Source organism: Paralichthys olivaceus, chromosome 4, assembly GCF_024713975.1.
Source record: "Paralichthys olivaceus isolate ysfri-2021 chromosome 4, ASM2471397v2, whole genome shotgun sequence".
Lineage (NCBI taxonomy): Eukaryota > Metazoa > Chordata > Actinopteri > Pleuronectiformes > Paralichthyidae > Paralichthys > Paralichthys olivaceus.
Window position 1 is genome coordinate 20,419,706 of NC_091096.1, and position 22,232 is coordinate 20,441,937.

The following is a 22,232-nucleotide window of genomic DNA, read 5'->3' on the forward strand; positions in this document are numbered from 1 at the left end:
CTGTTGACGAGGAGGGGGGGTGGGTGGGTTTCTCTCTGGGCACACATGATAGGCAGCCTCATTAGTGTTCAGCTCTGTCCAAGCAACGCTACAGACCAGCAGACTGGCTGCCAACAAACACAGTCCTCCTTTGCAGAGAGCGTGAGGAGGTGTGTTTTTTGATGGGCAAGTCTAGCTTTTTCAGCAAGCACATGTCCTCTCAGCAGGTGCAGCGAGGCAAGCTCCTGCGCTCTGAAGTTACTGAAGCGAGTGCAGATGGTAGCCTAGGCTGTGTAACGTCACAAAGCACATGGCACGGAGTACTGCTACGGCCTTGGAAAGAAATGTGTATCAGACAAAACAAAGATGACCATATCGAGATGGAACAACAAAAACAAAAATGAGAGGGCTCTTCCAGCTGCTGAAGGCCCAGAGGAGGCCGATGCTCCTCCTAAAAAGAAGCCTCCAGATTATTTGGTGACATTTTCAAAGCCTTTGTAGAGGAACACAGCCAGAGAGAAAACCAAACATAACACATTCCTCAGGACAAGACTTACAGTATATCTGACCATTTAAAATGGCCACAGAAAAAGCAATGCTGCTTGTCTGTCATTCCAAGACTTCCCAGTAAACTCCTAAATCAAGGATCTAGTATTCATTCTTAGATCATGAGGGCTACTTATTTTAATAGGCATTTCATTAGATATGTAAATATGCTTTTATATGTGAAAACGTTATTTCGTTTAACAGGATCCAGCTGGTGGAATGATTCGGCTTCACAGCCAGTGGTTATGAAGAATAAGTGAATGGCTCTCATGCCTGCGTGTGAAAAAAGATTTGTTATTATATGATGCAATCAGCCAGGGCTTGGGAAGGTTTTAACCTTTCAATGCACAGATTAACAAAAGTCTGATGAGAGGGTGTTCTACGCTCACTTAGAAAGACATCTCTAATGCAGGAGAGTTGTTCTTCAGCAGACAACCATCCAACCACAGCAAATCTGTTTAGTGAAAGCAGAGCCATGGCTTTACACAGATTATGCTGTAGCACAACAGCTAAAGCAGATTTATAAGACTTTAACTGCAATGATTTTAAGCATCTTTTCCCTCCTTTTTTATGAGAGAAAATATGACCATTGCTTGATATCGGGAGCAACAGCTTTGGCACAGACGTGGCTGATATATCACAGAAACAGACAGTAAATTTAGATGCATAGTGAACCAGGAATGAACAAGAGATATATTTTCAGATTCAAAAGAATGTATTTGTTTGTATGGTATGAGAAGAAATATTGAACACTTTATGGTCATATTATAAAGTTCTTATCCCAATCAGGCCCTGTTTTAGTTTAAAATCTCCTGTGCAGTGTTTTAAAGTGGACACGTTGAAACGGAGATGGAACAATGATGTAGACACTCACAACTGCTTGCTGATTGACACGACCCTCTTCCATTAACCTTGGATACCATTGTAGAATGCAACATGGATAATCAATTACAAGCGTAGCTGTTGTCTTGAAAAGAAATCCCTGTTCTTGTTTTTTTCCTTTGCTGCTTCTAGTTTGTAGCCTAGCTCTTTCTGCACCTAACAACAAACTGCTTCCTGTGTTCACCAGCACGTGCATGCCTTTCCGTTCACACTGGCATGCAAATGCCCACTGTACATGAGATGTCACGTAATGTGCGTTGTCAGTCGTGTTGTGGTAAGGGATTAAATATGATACGGAGCCAAAACGCTTGTGTGGACACAGATGGATTTTGCTTGAAAATGCTGTTTTCAAACAAAAATGTGGTATGATGAAGCCATACTCAACTTTTACATACAGCAACATGACCAGATGACTGTTACATGACAAAATGAACAAACATAATGACAAAACGGAGCAGGGACAACAGTGAACCAAAACAACATGCTGCCTGCTGTTTGCAGGAAGGACATTGTCTTATCTGCTTCATCTACTCATGAAGCATCAATGACAGGAAAGCCACAGGCCTAAAATATTAAGTGCAGGAAAGTTGCACAAACTGTGCGTTCATATGTCTTGCAGTAACCAGCAGTCACAACTGCATCTTTACAAGAACTACAATTTCACCATGTTACCAGCCAGATACACTTTAGATTAGCCATCTGCAATAATTGGTTAATTGCTAGTGCGACCAGCATCTGGCTGTTTCTACATTCTTCTCTGTTTTCAGTGTATATGACATGCAGACAACAGAACTACAAGATCTTCAGTACAACTATTTAGGGACAGTCCAAGTACAAAGCTAACTCTCACAAAATGAAACAGGAACAATGCTCACACAAAAATCAACACCAAGTTGTCAGAAGGCGAAAGAGAAAGCCACTCACCATCACCAAAGAAAGCTACTCCACGACCAGCGTTATTATTTCTCTTAGACAGGTTTCCTGCTGGCGGCAGCGGCACCAGCAGCGCCTCCACCTTGAAAGAGGTTCAAGCTTTGAGAGCAAAGGGTGGGCTGCGTTTGGGTGCTAGGGCAGCGACAGCAGCAGGAGAGGAGAGGAGGGAAGCACAGCTGCACACGGTAGGACAGGAATAGAAGAAGAAGAAAGAAGAGGAGGAGGAGGAGAGGAAGAAGATGAGGGGGAGAATGGCAGCTGTCTGGAGAAGAGGAGAAGCAGCACTGGAGTCAGGGCCTATAAGCTTAGTATGGCACTGACGGACAAGCTGACTCGCTTCTCCCCTGCTTTCAAACACTGCCATCTCAAAACAAAAACACCCACGCACTCTATCTCCGCTCTCCCCTGACCCCAGCTTGCTGGAGTTGTCCCCCCCCCCTTCTCTCTTGCCTTCTCTCCCTCACTATACACAGCACACAGCCAACCCTCGTAGGCCTCTGCCAGCCAATGGAGAGCAAGCTGAGAAACTCCCGCCCATAAGTGCACACCCACACAATATACACAAACAGAGGAGTGAGAGAGTAATGAGGAAACAGAGCGAGTGCAACAGAGAGAGAGGAGAGATGAGCAGGGCGAATAAAAGCCAGGGGGAGGGGTGATGCGTGATCGCCCTGAAGACTGAGCAACAGGAAAAGAACAAGAGGACAAAAAACTGGCTGAACAATCAACTCATGAAAATCAATGTGGTGGGGTCCACGTAGAGGACGGCACACCGATAGTGGAGGAGAACCATAAAAGGGAAAAAAAGACAGGTTTGTATAAAAGTCTCCATTAACCAGAGAAAACCCAGACTGTAGAGCAGATACGATCATCTCACACACACACACACACACACACACACACACACACACACACACACACACACACACACACACACACACACACACACACACACACACACACACACACACACAGTATTTCTTCAGCCAGCATATCACTGACAACAGCCCTCACCTTCCTCCTTTCCTCTCTTTCAACTCTGCTCGTGTCTCTCCAGCTGGTCAACACCACAAACATACTGAGAAAACACACCTTGTTTTTCCTGCTTCCTGTTTTGTGAGTAAGGAAAAAAAAAACTGCTGAAAAATGTCAGGCTGTAAAGACCGCAGGGCAGGCAGTGAGAAGCATACTGAGAGCCAGGGTTACCCTTCAACATGTTAATCAGAATCTACAAAATATTTTCATTGGACAAATACGCCTCCTCGTATGAAAAAAAAAATCTAAGAAAACAAGGTTGTGGAGCTCCACCTACAGCAAATTGCACAGCTGAACACACAAAGGTTCAAGTCACACATCAAACCGAAGGAAGTAATGCAAGTCAAACCATTCCCCAGAAGACCATTCTAACTTAATGAAACAAGACGCAGAGGCATACCTATGAGCAAAGTAGCATTCGAGCAGTGGAATCAAACATGAACGCTTGTTCTGAATAGACAGTGTCAGTTCAAAACACGTTCTGAGAAAAGTTACAGGACCAAGATGGATTTATGTTTGTATTAAATGTATCAACAAGGACATTTATCTTTTTGGAGCTTTGCCACCAGTGAACAAGTGAGTGGGTGGAAGAATATGTAAGCAAGAGTGTGTGCGATGTGTCGGCTTGGGGCGGGGGCAGAAGAAGGAGGCAAGGCTGAGCCTGAGTGAACACACAGGAAACTCCACACACTCCCTACACTGAAGTTGTGAGCAGCTAGAGGTGCTCTGGTATGACGGCAGCGTAAAACCAAAAATATTAGATACAGCATTCTGTTACAAAGGCATAAATGAGCTAATGATTCCACTAAAATAATTGATGACTTCATGTAGCACAAGGTGATTTTGCAATTATTATTATTTCAGGGTAAGACATACCTCTAAAATCTCAGCTGGGATTTGGCTCCAGCCCCCAAGGATAAGCAGTATAGATAATGGATTGATAAAAAGTACATTTGTTATTCCTCAAACTGCAGCTATACGCAGGATTTATTTATCACATAACAGAGATCTATACCAGTATTTAAAAAAATGTCACATTGCTAAAGCAGCATAGAAAAAACATTTGCATTTTATATCTGTGACAGGAAATATCAACAATGTTGAAGGAGATTAAGCGAAGATTCTCCGCTCAGACGTGTTCACAATACAGAATTCTCTGGAGTGTTCAGGGCGGGTGCAGTAGACAGAGGTCAGGAAGTAATGTATTAATTCTGGTGCAGAGATCACCTGGTTTTGTTTACAGGACATCAACACAGGCGTCGGCCCATATCACCAAAAGCTCTCTTGATATCTTGTCATTGTCTTCTACGTGTAAGGCCCTACTTTTACAACTGGGGATATTTGTTAACTTTTTTTCTTTTTCTTTTCTGTGTCTGTTTCGTGTTCGAAATTTCATAACAGCCCCCTCACTCGATCACAGTGAATCGTGTGAGCTGCAGAGGAAGAGAACCTTCTGCAGTAAAGGACTGGCAGGAGAAAGTCCTTAGAAACTCCGCAGGCTCCCACCAGACATTAGTATTCACACATACAGCCCCTCTGGAGAATGTCAGGGGGTAATCCGGTGTTCAGTGTATGTCTGAAAGCAGCTCATAACTATTATTAGTTTACTATTGGCTTAAGAGGGAGCTGATCCTCCTAGGGACGTAGTTGTGATGACAACCACATCAATGAATTATGCAGCACATCCTCATCTGGATCATATTTTAACTGCAGTATATAGGTTACTTAATGTAGGTCCCAGTTAATGTAACCCAGCCAAAGCAAGAGGGAAAAGTAGGGCATCACGACCTACATTACGGAACTTCCTATTCATTAACACTCTCACTGAGGTGCACACTCCAACAGTCAAGTCTCCTTTACATCAAGGTGTTGCGTGATTTGTACCATATGTCTGACGTGATCGACGCAATGTGTCAACTCTCGTGGACTCATTTGGTCACTCTGTCACTGAAAAAACGACTCATTACAATGCATGTATTTATCAGACTGAGAGATAGAGATCAGTCAAGCTCAAATGCAACTGTCTTTTGAGTGACCTGTCTGAAGTATAAAGTGCAAAAAGCTTGAAGGCTTTTGGTTCAAAATCTACTGTAACCTTTAAAAACTGTGACTTTATCCTTCACTAGATTTGAAAAAATGAGGAAGGCGCTAACAATGCAACTTATTGCAATGGCAGAGTTCATACCTGATTCAAGGCCCAGCAGTCCCCTTTTCAAACCACTTTAATTTCACTAGATATTCTCTCAGAAATCATGGAAAATGTTGAAAAATGCCATGGAATGTTAAAGAAAGTGAAAAGAATTCCTGGATCCACCCTCTGATCTGGACCCACACCAACATCTACTGTCCTCCTGTATCCTTCCACCAAGTTTCGTGGTTGAGTCGTTTTTTGTTATCTTGCTTAAAAACAAACCAACAAGCGGACAAGGGTAAAAAAAAACCAAACATAACCATAAATTCTTGGTGGAGGTAACAACTGCCCTACACTCACAGTCTTGGAAAACAGGCAGGTTTGATCAGTTTTGTGAAGGGTTTGCATTGTCCTATGGTGGAGAACAGTAAATCTCCAACAGTTGGTTTGCCAGGGTGGCAGGTTTCCCTCCAGAAGGGGCTCTGTGAGAACCCAGTGGGAGCCAGAGCGCTGCAGAGCTCTCCTCCAGCTCAGACCTGGCCCACATCTCTTCTACAGTCTGTTAGCAGAGGCCGTTTGGAGTCAGCGTTTGACTCTTCATGTCCAAAATCATATGCACTCTCAAATAACACCCTGACATGTGACTGATACAACGTCCTGGCTTGATCTGACATTCTGCTTGTTTTATCTGCTCTGTAACAAAAGTGAGCACATTTAGGTTGTGTGATGAATCACAAGGAACAAATGAAATACCAAGCCAATTTCTGCACATTGAAAATTGAAAATTACATTATATATGCTTCAAGTGGAAAGAGGTAAATAAACTAGACAACAAGCAAAGCAGATCTGAGATGCACAGTAATCTCCTCCTCTGGAACCCAACAGAGGCCCTGAGAGGCTGATAATTCTATCTCACACGGTGTAATTCGATTTATAGCAGCAATTGTGTCTACTGATCCGTATTTAAGACTGAATTCTTGCATCTGTCTACATTATGTCAATAATACTTGAGGAAAAGCATAACTCTAACAGAAGTACGCAAATCGTACACTCACAGCAATCATACAGACAGATCATTATTCACCAACATGTGGTCATACTTCAATGCTTTACATGTTATACAAAGACAAACTATAGGACCATACAAACGAGTACTTCTTGTGTGCAATAAGGGAAAAAGATCCGGTTGAGATCACATTATTTCCAAACATTCTAGCCGGTGTGAAATTACTACAACTGTGCTTTGACAAGCAGCCGGAGGTGAGGCAGAGGTTTAAAAAGAACTAGAGGAAGAATGAGTTCAGTGTGAACACACTTACCCAGCAAACTACACAGGTGACGGTGAGTCAGTCCAGAAGGAAAACTAACACATGTACTGACCTGACAGCAGAGCACAGACAACTGCCAATGTACCATAGCCACTATGTTTCATATACTGTTAAATAAAAGATCACTTATGGCAACACTTACTTATAGTCTTGTGATAGCTACTGAATACTCTATCAAATAACCTTAGAACCAGACCAGCATCCTTTTTAACTGTAAAAGGTGTGTTGGTTCTTATCAAACACACTTTTTGTCTCAGCTGTGATCTGTACTGTCTGTGTTAGGGAAAAATGTGGGTGTTTCTACAAAGCCCTGGCTCTGTAACTTCCACAGAGGCAATAGGTCAGTATTGTTGTCATATTTGTGTCTCAAGCCTCCGTACGCATGTTGATGGTTGGATGACGTTTAATATCAACACTGAATATCAACAACAAAGTTAATATTTGGGGATAGGAAAAAAGGAAATCAAATGTACTTCTAGACACACACATATATATATGTGTATGTATATATTTTGTACTTGTACTGGAATGCCAATAAATCCAGTGCCGACAGGTGTCATCATTAAGTAATAAGAGTGGTGACATAATCAGAAAAATAACATCTAGGTATGATGAACTCCGACTTACGTTGAAGAGGTTTGTCTTGTTTCTTTCACAGAAAAGTCCTTGTGCAGGCATGTGCTTCAGCTGTTGCCATGGGACACTGCTTCCTAGCAACACATCTCGGGCCCACTGTAGGTTCTGTGATGAAAAAATAAATAAATAAATAAATAAAACCCACATACATTTGTATGTAATTTTTTTTTTTTATATATGTATATATATATATATATATATATATATATAAACATGTTTTAGCGTGCTGTATTTCATTTCTGTCAAGAAGAAAAAAAAGGGAAAATTAGGTTCATTTGCAATCAGGAAAATGCAGACCTCTCTTCACAGCATGACGACTCACAAATCCGTAGCAGTGCCCTCTCTCAAACGATAGAAATTGCTAACAACACTTAATGTTATCTTTACCAATACTCCACCATCCTATAATATGAAATTTCTAGCTCCCTCTCTCTCCATGTTTGGATGTGGGGATAAAGATGGCCAGTCGATGTGAGAGGAGCAGTTTTTCCTGAGAATTAATGGGACACGGAGGCTTTCACAGCTCAATGTATCAGGTGTCAACAGGATCACATCAAGAGGCTCTGTCATCAAGTCACTGGCAGAATGCATTCGCTTTCAGCCAGGCACACTGCTATGTCTTCACTGGAGGCTGACACTGAGGGAAACCTTAACAACTATGTACGCCACAATCAAAACTTAAAACTTAAACCTCAACTAAATTATCATTCCAGGACTTTTAGAGCCTATGACTGCTGAAAGAACAAATATAGACTCAAGAGAAATACTGATTTTTTTAGATATCTTTAGACACCACTTCTATGAGCCATAAAAGCTACGATGCTTCAAAGAGGGAACTCTAAGGTCAAATGAGCAGACGGCAGAACAAAATTATAAAAGAGCTAGGATGTCTCCATGGCCAAATCACCCCTATTCAGTAGATTTGTGGAGAAAAAGCTGAATTTAAAAGGTTTGACAGAGTGCTGACAGAAGGATGCTACCACAGTAAAGCTCAACACAACCTCCCTGTGCCAAACTGGCTGAGAGAGCACTGTGCTACCACCCACACATACCTCTGCCCACAGAGTCTTATAGCCAACACAGGCTGTTTCAGAAACTCGTGTATCACTGTAGAGTTTTCCATAAGCACCGGCTGTTCATTAGATGGACAGAAATTAGAACATTTTCCAGACGACAAATTTCACTGTGAAATAACAGTCACTTTTTATTACATTTTAACAATAAACCTTGACTAGATGAAGGATTTTAGCCATTGGACGTCTGCATCTTAAGTTAACAGACACAAGCTGAGCAAACAGACCCTCTTGCGGCCCCTTCCCACATCCTGTGATTGCCTAAGATTGTTGGACACTGATTTTTTTTTACTTAAATGTTTTTAATCTATACTTAGTGTTTTTACCTGTTTTAATCACCTGGTCTGTTTGTTTTAAAGAGAATGAGACGTCTGCGGATAATTAATCTTACAGTAAAAACCTTCTGAATGAAGAACACAGATTCCCAGGAATCCTAACCTTGAAACAAGAGCTAATGTCAGCAGCAACTCTGCTAACAGTCCGCAGCAGTATCTCACGAAAGGAATTATACTGACAATTTAAATGCAGTTTGTTACCACCTTCACATTATATAAAAACGAATAAAGCCTTGAAACTGAGTAGCTATTGCATGAGTGAAAAACCCTGAGACCTCACAAATCTACAAGAACATCTAAGTGGAAATATGGCCACAACAGCCCGAATATACTTCATACAGTCGATGCAAAAGATTCAAGTGACTTCGAAGGAAATTGTGGGGAATTTTCCGTGAGATTCATCTTCTGTAAAAGTCACCATTATTGGCAGAAGGCAGGGGAGACTGATTATAGGTTCCATACACCTATAATGGGTTGAATGGACCTTGACCTTTGAAATGCAATGAGAAAGAACTATCAGTTCACAAGGGAGGGACAGACCTGATGCGTCTTGCTGTTGGAGTAGAAGAAGGCCAGGCGATACAGACTCTTGTAATGCTGAGGGAAGCGGCTGAGGCAGAGGAAGAGAGAACGGACGCACATTTCCACCAGCATCTTCCTCTGGTCGGTGCGTTCTGTGGGAAGGGCCTTGGGCACCTCGATCACCTCAGTGGGGAGGTCCGGCTTCCTCTTCCCCTCGCTGGCTGGGGTCTGGGGAGTGGCCTGTTGAGAGGGGGCTGGCTTTGGAGGCGTGGCTGGGACAGGAAGAGGATGAGGACAAGGGTCTGCAGAGACCTTAGGGGCTAAGACCTCAGGGATTGTCACCACCACAGCTTCTACTATAACTTTTTCTTCGGTCTGGATTCCAGTTTGCTCTCCACGTGATGCTGAAGGGAGGTTAGATTTAGATATAAGACTTTAGGACAGAATGAAAGATATTTAGACATACACTGAACTTCTGATAATCAATGTAATCAATTGGAAGATGTGTGAGAATAATCTTTCAATATTCAAAAAGCCTGTCACAGAGATTTGGACTCAGTTTTTTCACAATACAACAATACAACGGTAGAGGTGAGCAACCCTCTATACCTGTGTCCTCAGACATATGCTGCCCATCCTTCACAGGGGTCGTACTCTCTGACGACAATGGGCCAACTTTCCCAGAGGCCAGTTTGTGGCTGCTGTCCTGTGAGCTGGTGGGATCTGTGAAAGCATCCTGGGTGGAGTTGGAGTCAGAGAGCAACACCACCTCACTGTCCTGACTTCGCTCTGTCAAAACAAAAGACAACATGGGTCATGCTGCCAATTACATGGCTGCAGATAAGAGACAAAATAGCCTTAGAATTTGGTAAATTGTGAATTAAAGCATAGACAATTCTTGTCAATGTGTGACTATTTTTTAGAAATGGATTAAACTGAAATTTCAGGTTTGCCATCCTTAAATTTGTGTGTAAATTTGAATCCAGGATAACAAACAGCATAGTTTAACAGCATTCTGTGCAGGCCTTTTCCAAGCCAAAAATTCCCAGTTGCAGTGTGTGCATGTGTGCCTGTGCGTGTGTGCCTGTGCGTGTGTGAACGGGCTGGGGTAGTGGGGCGAGTACAGTAGGTCGTGAGCCACAAATCCTTATTAGTGCATTACTAATGACTCAGTGTTGTAAAGGAAATCTGATTTGTTTTTGTAAGTGGTCCAAAAATCAAAATGCCAGCATTCCTCTTAATTGCCGTGCTGTGCAGCATCAGCAAAAAATAAATAGTCTCTGGCAGGAATTGAAAATAACAGAATCAACGGGGCAACAAGCTTTTCAGAGAATAATGCACACATGGGACTTTTCACAAGATTCACAAACATGAGTTCAAAGCAAAGTAACTATGGTACTGTAAGATTTGTGTAGAACTGGCAGCTGTGTATTCAGTGCGTCCTAAGAGAATACACTTCCTTTTGGATCACAAAGCATAGCCTCTAAAAAGAGTCTGGTGGGTTTGAAGATCAGTACCATTCAGGGAAGCCAGCCACATTGAAGACCTGGGCAGGCAGTAATCATGGTCAAACTCTGGTGAGGCTGTTGGAGATATGGGGAGCTGGTTTTAAAATATATTCAAGAAAAACTGCACCTCCAAACTTATTTAAAGAAATTTGCAATTGCCTGCAGTACAGATTTAATGCCACTCCCTTAAAACTGTAGGACCTGATTCAGACAGACATTTCTTTCTGTGAGACCACACAAAATGTTTAGTGACAAGAGTTAAGTTATCGTTCTGAGGTCTTTAGCTCAGTTTGTATAATGATCAGCATTAGCATCCCTGCAGCCTGATGTATACTCAAATATAATCATACTCTGTGATATGATCAGGGAATAAAAGGTTGAGCTGCTTCTTCTTTTACCCAATTTGTTCTTCTGTCAAACTAAGAAATAATCCATGGTAGAAATAAATTGCAGATGATGATGAGGAGAATATAACAGAAGCATTTTTGCTGATAATAATAATTATAAATGCATGTCTGAATCTGGCCCTACAGTATAACCACCTTGATGTGCTTTAAGCAGGACTCAAGCCAGAGAGAATAGACACCAACAAGCAAACATGTGCATGGTGGGGTACTCCTTACTGCAGTCATAAGCCAATAATAGGACAGCCACATTCCTGACTTGACATTTTCTCACTAATTGGCCATAATTGGAAATCACACGCAATTAGTGGAAAGTAGCAAACACATGATACAGACGAGATTTTGGAACATCTCAGGGGAGTTTGACTTTTTCGTCAAATGAGGACGGCACCATCAAATAAAAGTAGACCACATGATACACCAGAGAATTTAGTGGATTGTGACAGAGGACTGACGTTGTCCAGTCGTGAAGACATTCACCCCATTAGAACTACATGCATATAAATGGCGAAGCAGGTGGTAAAAAGCAAGCAGGCAAAGAGGTAGCAGGCAGGTAGGCAGGTAGGTATAGGAAGGAATCTGGAGAGGGTGACAAAACTGGCAACATGGGCAATATGGCTGCGTTATTTGCACATTCAAGCTAAACATGACACAAGGGGTGAGTGGACAGATGTCACTGGAAGTGTCAGTAGTTATGTCCTCCACACAACATTATGATTATGCGAAGCTCCTTTTGGTTCATTCTGACATCCTGGTTAAAACTCAAGCTCAAACTCAGGCATGCTTAAAAGTTCAAATAGTGACAGTTATGAACACAGCAAGAACAACAGCTTACATAAAAGATAGTTAATGTGCATGAGTCAAAAAGGCCAGATTAAATGTTCTTTGTACCGTTTGTACATCACTGAAGGTAATCATGTGCATTCAGCACATTACTGCACGCATTATCAAGCCTGCTTCTCAAACAAAAACACTAATTTTTATATTTTCATATCCAGCATTATGGGAAAAGTACACAGTTCTCAGCAGTTTGTCTAACACTGAAAACATTCCTTTTCATCAGAACTGTCATTTTGATTTTGAAATTTAAACATCTAATTCAAAAGGAGGAGTTTTAAATTTTAATTCTAAATTTTTCTAGTGATGTCTAGTGTGGTTTCTGATACAGTCTGTAGTATAATATATGTGCTTGTGTATAGCTGACTTGGTTTGTTTAGTGTTTTATCTATACTCTATCTACTTATGTATCACGTCATACTCAGGGGTCTCTTGCAAGAAATCTGAATGTAAATAAATTACCTTTTTTTTCCTATTAAAGTGTAGTCTTCTTAATTATTTAATTTCTCATGAAATTTTGGATGTTAAATGTCTATTTCTGTATTATTTTATTAATAGTCCTTAAATGTTTCAATCCTGTTACAACCAGGTAATGCAGTGACTGTGAAAAGTGCTGCATAAATAACGTTGATAATAATAATAATTATATTATTATTAATTTGTAACCAGTGTAACTGACATTTGTCCATTGTTGTACAATCCTGATAAGCACCTGGATTCTTTGAAAAGTCAAACCACTTTGGTTTGACTTTTTTTTGTGTGACACTAAATCAACATCAGCTGATTAAGGCTAAAAAAACAAACAAGCCTCCAAACTACACAAATCCACATGAGGTTATGGTGAAATTAGAACAAAGCAAGTGTGACATGAGGAGAGGCAAGATTGGTAAGGAAAGAAAATGTGATCAGCAAGAAAGCAGCAACAAGAAATGGATGTTACTTAAGCACACACAGGTACTTACACACATACACATAACTTATTGTACTCTGCAGATCTCAAATATAAAATATTTTTGTGTCAACACTGCAGTTTTCTCAGGTAGAGTAACTTAGTCAAATAATCAGTAGCCATATTGCCCATTTCACCACATCCCAATCACCCAGTGCATGGGGATCATCGGAACTGAAAGGGAAGCCATTAAGCATGGTGATTAGCGATTGGAGCGCTCCCAGGTGGGCTTCCTGTCCCAGTGCAGAGAGATCAAAAAGCCCAACACCAGAGACAGTGTCTAGGACTGGGACTGTACCATCAGCCTGCTGCTCCTCATGCCGCTGCTGCTGCCACTGCTGCCGTCGAAGTGTTTTGCGTTTGGCGTAATCGTGGTCAAACGGCGTGGCCACGAAAGGAGGGCATGCCAGACCTGGGGTGGCAGCTGAAGGGAGGGAGGAGCTGAGGACGTTCCCTATGCAAACTGAAGAGCAGTTAAAGTCTTCATCCATCATGGAGGGGGGTTTCTCCCTGGAATGAAACAAGAAGAATGTTGAATATGAATATTTGGCCATAAAATCTTACAATTATCATATCTCTTGCTAGGTTATAATTATAAAGCTTACTTTTCATGGGACCTCGGCATGCTTGGCATACTCTTCTCTTCCCCCCTCGCAAATGGCCCTGTAGCTGCCTCGACCAGCAAATTGAACAAAAGCTCATGTTCCAGATCAGGCTTCACAGCCTCTAGTAGTTTTAGAATGGTGGCTCCCAAACGGAAATGCAACTAGAGGAAGGAAGTTAGAAAAAGAAGGTTTAAAGGTTCACAGGTATGTGGACAATGTTGTTCAGAGTGAACGCTTTTAGATTTGTCTTATACAACACTACAAGCCGTTGCTCAGACCTGGTATTAACATCCATCCTGAGTGATCTGATCACAAGTGGTCAGATTTAAGTGCAGGTCTGAACACACCCCAATGCATCCTGAGATTGATCACCACATTTAGAGGTGGTCTGGGACACATTCCTTTTGCTGTGTGAACGTAAATGTGTGCATATATGAAGGACCTCCTACTCCTCTGACCTGCTGAATCTTTTAATGCTTCTCATTGTCCATAGGTTGATTTGTTTAAATGAAACACATCTTAATGCCAGGTGTGAACAGACAAACTTAGTGCTGTCCATTTGTAACTGGAGCTCTCGGATGGATGCCAAGCCTAAAAAAGGCTGATGTTAGTAGACATCTTGTAACCAGATACTATTTGAGCTCCAGCCACAGGTAACTTACCTCCAAGGCCTCCATGGCCAAGTCAGGAGGATTATGGTAATGGATTTTGCGGGGGTACCTGGCAGCTTCTTCATGCAGATAGTGTGCTGCCTACAAATACAAACAGAAGGGTGACAATAATTGAACATAGTCATGTAGTGATATTAATTCACAACAGTTTAATGGAAGGATGGAGTGTGATAAGGAGAAGATGACAGGGATATACACTGACTTCAGGGTTCACTATGTTCACACTGCCCCTCGCATTCTCTACTGACCTCCATGACACTGTGTTTTTATACAGGCTCATCAGCAGCCACTGAACTAATCAGAATAACAGAGCAATGACTAACTCGATGCATAGAAAAAAACATCTTGCAAAGTGGAAGGGCAGTGATCTTTGATCCCATAGGTGCATTATTGAACAACTTCAGGCAGAGCAATCATCATCTGCAACAAGGCTTTTATTTCCATGGTTTTCATTGTAACAAATGCTCAAATATACATCATTAAATTCCTTGGCTCTGACAAGATGCTGACAAATTATCTGGCGTTGTTAGAAAAAACTTTCAGGTAATTAAAAACCTTTATGTGCAAAAGACATATATTGATAAATGTGCCGCATGAAGTCTCCACAACTGTTTACCTTATTATAAAGCTGCAGATATTCCACTGGAGGCTGTTTGCGTTTCTCTGCTATTTTCCCGAGCATGTAGTGAATGAGCCACTCTTCTTCATCACTGTCACCCTCGCAACGGGATGCACCCTGGAAACACTGGAACGCTGTCTCCAACATGGAGTCTCTCCTCTCTTCCATCTGGAACAAAACACACAAACACACACAGGCACACACGCACACAAAGTGGAGCCATCATGAGTAATTTAGCTCAAGGCGAGAGTTTAATTGACTCTACAAGAAATTCACATACATAATAAGCAAAAGTGACAGGATGTGACATCTGTTTAGCTCACATGGAAAATCTAACATTAAGAAAAAGCTGAGTTCACACAAACTGACAGGGAATATAGACAAGCAACAACGTGACTCTTCTCGTGTTAACATGTGTCTCACCTGTTTAACCACATCTGGGGGGAGCTCACCGCGCCACTGCTTGAGCTGCCGCGAAGCAAACGAATGCAGAGAATATGAGATGGTACCATACTCGATCCACAGGGACAGGTTGGAGCGGTCAATCTCCAGGGCCCTCTTAAAGCAGTTAAGCACAGCCTGAGAGTGTTTCCATATGGGAACGTCACTTTTCAGCTCATTAGAGTTGAGCTTGTCCTGGATACGACTGGCTCTAGCTAAAGCCATACCTGCCCAGGAGTCAAACCTGAGGAGGAAATATATACAGCTTTATCAAAAGTCATTGATGTGTTAGTGTGAAACACAAGAAATCAGAGCCAACACATGATCATTTAATAGGGTTGGGTACCAAGTACTTTTAAGGGTACCGTCTGAATTACGTTGGTACTACCGATTAACGTTAAATCAATCGGTGCCAAATTTCGGTATTTGTGAGCACATCTGGGTGAGAGAGTACGTGTTTACGTGAAAGGGAGAGTAGACGTTAGATAACCAGCAAGAAAGCAAGACCATGTGACTCACCCATGCTTATAGTGATGAATTTGGCCTGTGACAAACGTGATTACTATTAGTGGTTTCCACTGTCCTGGAATTTTGTCAAGAGGTGGAGGCAGCAATAAAGTTACGAAAAAAAGAACTGATGGGATTTGTATCGGTTGAAATGTGAACAGTACCCAACCCTAGCATTTATTTGCTAATATTCACAATATAATTTGACCAGCACTGACATTAATGTGTGGCTTACCTGTTGGGACACACACAGATGTCGTGCATATAGAACTTGATGGCCTTGGACTGCTCCTTGTTCTTGAAATGGTAATCAGCCAGCAGGTAGTAGATCTCATCAATGATTGAAGGTGCTGGGGCGCTACCTTCAGGAAGACACGGGGCCTTAAAGAGAGGAAGAAGAAAAAAATTAATCGTCACAATTCTCAGTTGAAATTGTAAATAAAGTTAAGGGTGAAATAAAAGTGAAGCAAGACTTAAACTAAAATAAACAGCTCATGTGCATATGCCCATGCTGATCAGTCAGGTTAACATCCATGTGAGTTTAGACTCGTAATATATGTAGAGAGAGTGAATATTCCGTCAAAATATAAACATGCATTTTTAAATTGTGTCCAAAAACATGTTTTGTGAGCTCAAAGCGACATTTTCGCTTTGATCACCAGATTCTGATCAGTTCATCGTTGAGTCGAAGTTAATATTTCTCCCAAAATTTGAAGGAATTCCCTCAAGGCTTCTTTCCTGAGATGTCATGTTAACAAGAAAGGGATGGATAGAGAGACGGACATATGAGAGCAAGGTGGTGAAAGATAAGGAATTATTTGTAAATGACAGGTGTAGCAGAGAACAGGTGCAACAGAGTAGTAAGGCCATTTAAGTTGTAATTTAATGAGCTAAAAGTCATTATATTATGAGAATAAAGAGGCAATTTCCTCCAAGTGCAGGTGACTAGTTCTTCAGAATAATTACTTGCACAATCTTTTCAATGTCTTGTCATGTTTACCATCACGTCACAAACCAACATGATTACGCTCACAGCTGTCTGTTGCCTAAAGCTACAGCGTCTCACATCAGAGGATGTGTTGGCTATTTAAGGGAAAGGTCCACCATATGTCTGCATCCTGTTTTGATGAACCGTTCGTACAGCATGGAAGGACCCACAGAAGCTTGGTCAGTTTGCAACAGAGACTGGAGTTGGAGATAGTGCAAGCAGTGAGCGCACGCTGTACACCAATGCGATGGAAGAGCAGGGGTTGGGTGCCAGGCAACAAGGGCAGGGTGAGGTTGTGCTCTGAACTGTCACATAGTGCTCAGTCAACAATGGTGTTGAATTTGACTAAAACTTCAGACAATAACAAGTGAGTATACCACCATGAAAAAACACTATTTTGTATTAAAAAGGTACTTAAACATTTCCCTACATGCCACTATTCTGTGAATAGTGTTTTTATTTAATTTATTATTTTAAGGCTACATAGCCACTGTTGTTATGTGTATGTTCAAATATTTGTATAAATGAGTGTGTGTGTTGAAGTAAATGGGATTTATTGTTTTGTTTTTTACTATGGTATCAAATTAGGTATCAAGAATCGTGGAAATTTCATGGTATCGGTATGGACTATCAAATCTTTGGTATCGTGACATCCCTAGTACAGACCAATGGACTACAGCCATGGCTGTTGCTGGTGCAGAAGCATGGAGACAGCCTGAAACTAAGGAAACTGTATCCGACTCATTGGTGCTCCTCACATTCAGTGTGAACCCAGTGACTGACCTTTTCTGTCATGCCCTCAATGTAGGCTGCCAATTCATCCATGGTGAGGATGGGAGTGTCACTTGGGGGCGTGATGCCAGCGAACCTCCTCAGCAAATTAGCCAACTCTGCAGACACTGTACTTGTCTTATAGCTGTCGAACTCAGGCAGGGACTTTGGTTTTAAATACTGGAACATGAAGAGAGCGTCACTCCACAGCAAGTCAACCTGCAAAAAACAGGATGTGTTAGTAGTGTCATAGTGCATTGTGTCAGAGTGTAAATACATACAGCGCCAGAGCAAATGATGGGTAACAAGTCCCCCTGAGGACTCCTCCTGAGCACTCTGGTATTGCACAGTAATGCAAAACTCAGAATGCCAGTCATCTAATTGCATTGACACACAACTATGGTAATGACACCCTCCTGGTGGCAGGACACATAAATTACAAAAATATTAGAGACCAATATCATTTTCTCATTAAATCAAATCTAGCTGTTCAAAGAATAATTTTAGAAAGAGCTCTTAATGTGAACAAATTCTAGATTGACAAAACAATTTTGTTCTTAGCAGAAAAAAGAAAAGGCTCCAAAACAGCACATAAAAAGAGAGAGAATAAAGTACTGCAAATGTTGTTTGTGGTGAATGTGTTCACATTTCTCACTCAGTAAATTAATGCTATTATACCATTAATGTTATTTCACGGCCTCAATTTGTTTCAATGACACCAGACATGTGCACTGTGTGAGCCAACAAAACAACATTAATGGAAAAAGCAGACATCCTCTGTGTTATGAGGTTTAATGAGGGCAAATGTGTGCGTCATCGACAGTTTGCTCCAGTTGAAACACTATTTATGTAGGTTTGTCACCAAATGTGAGAAATTATTAATTACACAAAGCCATTTTCACTACCTCTTCATTGCTGCGCCATTGTTTGGATATAATGTAAACATCAGTTCAGCTGCATTTGGAGTTTTTGGTTTTACACATTCAATAAAATATATATCGGATAAAAAACTGGACCAAGCAAGCTTAGCTGGGAATTCTGTGCTCTGCAAATAATTTGATTAACGTCTGATTGGCAGAGGAACTTCCATTTCATGTAACAAGTTATAATAAAATTAAATTAAAGGCACAACAGGACAGATTTAACTGTTTTCAGACATAACCTCCTGAAAATGTGCACACATGGGTCCGGAGAGTTTGTCCGGAGTTTGCCTTTCACATATGAAGAACATAGCAGGAGATTCCCTGATCAGATGTTCACAACAACAGATAAATCTCTAGAGCGTTAAGGCGAGAGGTGGTGTTATGATTTCCACTGCACAGGTCAAAGCTTTTGTTTTTAGCACATCAACACCAATGTCTGCCCCTATGAATAAAACTCTTTGTAGAAGCATCAGAGTGTCTGACCTGTGGGGATGTGTGATCCTCGAGGTAGCGGGCCTTGCTCTTCTTACTGGGGTAGGCAAAGAGGCAGAAGAAGCACTGCTCCAATGCCATCTCCAACTCCTCTTTGTAGGGATGAGAGTCATTGCTGGAAGAGGCTGCAAACTCTTTTTCCAAAACTCGAACCTGCAAGAACATAAGAATAGCACTCTAAGTGTTCAAATGGTCTGAGTGTAAATGTCCAAGAGTAATTCATAGCATATGAAACAATTAATATTCCTCAAATTGAAAAGCATTTATGAAGGCTGTACATTCACATATCACCTTGATCAGAATACAGTATTTGCAAAGAGAATTCGACAAACTAACTCACAAAGAACTTGAGTAGGGCTCCGTCTGAGCTGCAGCACATGGAGCGACGGCCCAGATACTCATGGGCTGTGTTCAGAAGCATCAGGGAGGAGGGCAGCATAGGAGTGTCTGAGTCATCTGAAAATGAGACTTGATAGGGTCACTCACTGTAACAACTATCATGGTAAAAACACAGAGGGAAAACTGAAGTAAACAAACCTTCATCATCCCCTACAGACATATGCTGTCTGAGCATACAGTCAAATGCAGCCTCCTCATGTTTGATAATGCGATACAGTGTAATCCACGGGAGAACCGAGAAGAAATAAGGCTCCTTGGGATCGTCGGATGTGGTCATGCTAAGATCAATCAGCTGAAATCACAACAACCACACAATCAATAACATTTCCAAAACATTTCCAGGCCTCTGATAGTATCAGTTTAACAGTTTCTTAATAAAACCCAATGTTGCCCTTAGCTCTCTCCTGACCTGAATTAGGTTGTTTGCCAGACGAGCCATGCTAGAGAATCGGGGGACGTTGCTTAGAAGGCCAGAGTCCTTAGTGAAGCAGAGCTCGATGCCGTCCAGCAATTTTCCAATGGTGCTGACCCACTCCTCCTTACTTGGGGGAGAGGTGTTTGAAACAGAGTTGAGCTGCTGCAGGGCTTCGTTCAGAGCCAGTTCACTGCACTCCAAACACTGCTGGTACTCCTGCAGCTTCAACAGAGAATTCTAGGCCAGAGAATTTAAATTCAGAAAAAGAAATGTGTCAAACATCTCACATTTCAAAACATATACAGGCTCAATTAGTATTGTTAAAGCCTATCTAACCTGCAGTAGCATTAGCTGAGCAGGCCTCTCTGGTGCTGAGCTCACAAACTCCAGAGGTTTGCTCCTGCTGCCATAATTAAGAGTGGGCTGCAGCAGACGCACAACGGACTCATAGTCTGCAGACTCAAAAAGCCGCTGGATCTCCTCCAAAGACTGACAACGCTCCAGAGACTTCAACCTCTTGTCGATCTGTTGGAGAGGACAGAAAGAAAACTGTTTTAAACCAACAGGCAAACCAGCTAGATACCTATGGTGGACTTGCCAATGGTTGATTTTTAAAAGCAATTTATTATAATGCTAAAAACAAAAACAGGTTGTACAAAATCAATCAGATTATTTGTGTTGTTTATTGAATTATTTGGCTTCGTAGCATATTACACATTTTTATTTTCACAACTTGTAATACATTTCCATGAATTATATATTTAACATAATTCTAAATGTTGGAATTAAAGGTAACACCAACCTCTTCCACAGAGATCGCAGAGTCTACACGTAGGTTAGGCAAATTGATGGTGTAATTTTTCTCTTCAGGGGACTTTGGTTTGCTCTGCAACAGGCCTGTACACACATCATAGCTCTCCAGGGCCAACTCCATGTCTCCCTGAGAAAGAACAAGACAGACAGACTGGGTGAGCTAGGTGGTAAAAACTCATGGAATAATAATAAATAATAAAAAAGATAACAAAAAAAAGAATAACTAAAGAACGAGAGAGAGACACTATACCTGAAGAGCCAAGAATCGTGCCTTCAGCCAGTAGACCCGCACCATGACATCCAGCCAGTCGTTTTCAAACAGGTCTCTTTGGGATGAACCCAAGGCCAGAAGCAATAAATCACCCTGGAAGTGCTGTCCAGGGAATTCTGAGTCTGCTGTGTCACTGCCAGGACCAATGCTGTTTCGTCTTGGAGAGACTGGACAAGTGGAAAAAGTATAATAATAAGTCAAGTGAATGTTATTCTCCACAAGTGACCTTCTACTATTTAACAAATCCTGTACATCAGTGGTCACCAACCTATTCAAGCCCAAGATCACTTTTTAATTTGAAACGTAAGCCGAGATCTATCACCATGATATCTTCCAAAAAAATATTTATATTTATTATTTTTGCAAATTCTGTTAAAGGCTCAATGTACGAGCATATACAGTATATGGACAAAGAAACGAAGTTACGCAAGTTTATCTATTCAATGCACACTATTCACATTAATATCAATTCATATTAAAAGCATCTGTTCAATGCACAATATTTAGCTTCTCAGTTCAACAATATGTTCTGCAGAGGAGCCGCTACTGTTTTTACACAGGCTCTGCCTTGTATATGGCCATAAATATGACTATTTCCTTGTATAAAACTAGCCCTGTGTACTCAAATAAATACCAGTACTATACAGCGTGTAACCGTGCATCTTCCACTCATGCAAATATTTCACAATAAAATCCTCTTTTTAAACAAAAGAATGGATTCCATCAACAGAAACGCTGGAGTGCTTTTATTTTGAAAGACATACAGAAAGTGTTGCAACCAATTATATTTGTGACATAAATTCAACAGATAAACATTAAAACTCAGGTGAAAGATCATTTTCTCTGTTTATTCTGCTGTGAAACACAAAGTTTATCTGTCTATGTCACAAACATAGTTACAACACCTCCTGAAGCCGTTTCAAAGTAAAAGCACTCCAGCGTTTCACTTTCTGAATCCATTCATTTGTTCTTATGAGGCTTTGAACAAGCGAGTGTGAACAACAGACAACCGACACACAGCTGATCCGCAGCCTGTGAGTCCAGAGAGTTCAGGGATCGACAGTGAAAGTTTAAGAGATCGACCGGTAGATCGCAATCGACGGGTTAGCGACTACTGCTGTACAATCATTGAGTTTAATGCTGTCCTCACAGTGCACCCTTAAATCTGTCACTTTCTTAAATACAAAAGAAGCAAGAATGACATGAAGACATTTAGGTC

At 41.3% G+C, this 22,232-nt stretch overlaps 1 protein-coding gene across 5 annotated transcripts in view; it reads right to left on the bottom strand.

Annotated features, from left to right (window-relative positions):
* cabin1 (calcineurin binding protein 1) overlaps positions 1-22,232 on the bottom strand; it is a 43,583-nt gene that overhangs the window by 15,805 nt on the left and 5,546 nt on the right. For 2 of the 5 annotated variants that reach the window (XM_020093881.2, XM_020093882.2), the window contains exons 14-31: positions 20,993-21,180; positions 20,732-20,869; positions 20,266-20,454; positions 19,924-20,166; positions 19,653-19,806; positions 19,456-19,571; positions 19,107-19,268; positions 17,713-17,919; positions 16,177-16,322; positions 15,417-15,678; positions 14,991-15,161; positions 14,366-14,455; positions 13,704-13,864; positions 13,397-13,608; positions 10,918-10,983; positions 10,010-10,189; positions 9,419-9,804; positions 7,462-7,575 (exon numbers count right to left, since the gene is read on the bottom strand). In XM_020093881.2, the coding sequence (XP_019949440.2) occupies positions 7,462-7,575; positions 9,419-9,804; positions 10,010-10,189; positions 10,918-10,983; positions 13,397-13,608; positions 13,704-13,864; positions 14,366-14,455; positions 14,991-15,161; positions 15,417-15,678; positions 16,177-16,322; positions 17,713-17,919; positions 19,107-19,268; positions 19,456-19,571; positions 19,653-19,806; positions 19,924-20,166; positions 20,266-20,454; positions 20,732-20,869; positions 20,993-21,180 (3,185 nt within the window). The remainder of the gene's footprint in view (positions 1-7,461; positions 7,576-9,418; positions 9,805-10,009; positions 10,190-10,917; positions 10,984-13,396; positions 13,609-13,703; positions 13,865-14,365; positions 14,456-14,990; positions 15,162-15,416; positions 15,679-16,176; positions 16,323-17,712; positions 17,920-19,106; positions 19,269-19,455; positions 19,572-19,652; positions 19,807-19,923; positions 20,167-20,265; positions 20,455-20,731; positions 20,870-20,992; positions 21,181-22,232) is intronic. The other 3 variants (XM_020093885.2, XM_020093884.2, XM_020093886.2) reach the window with 3 other exon arrangements.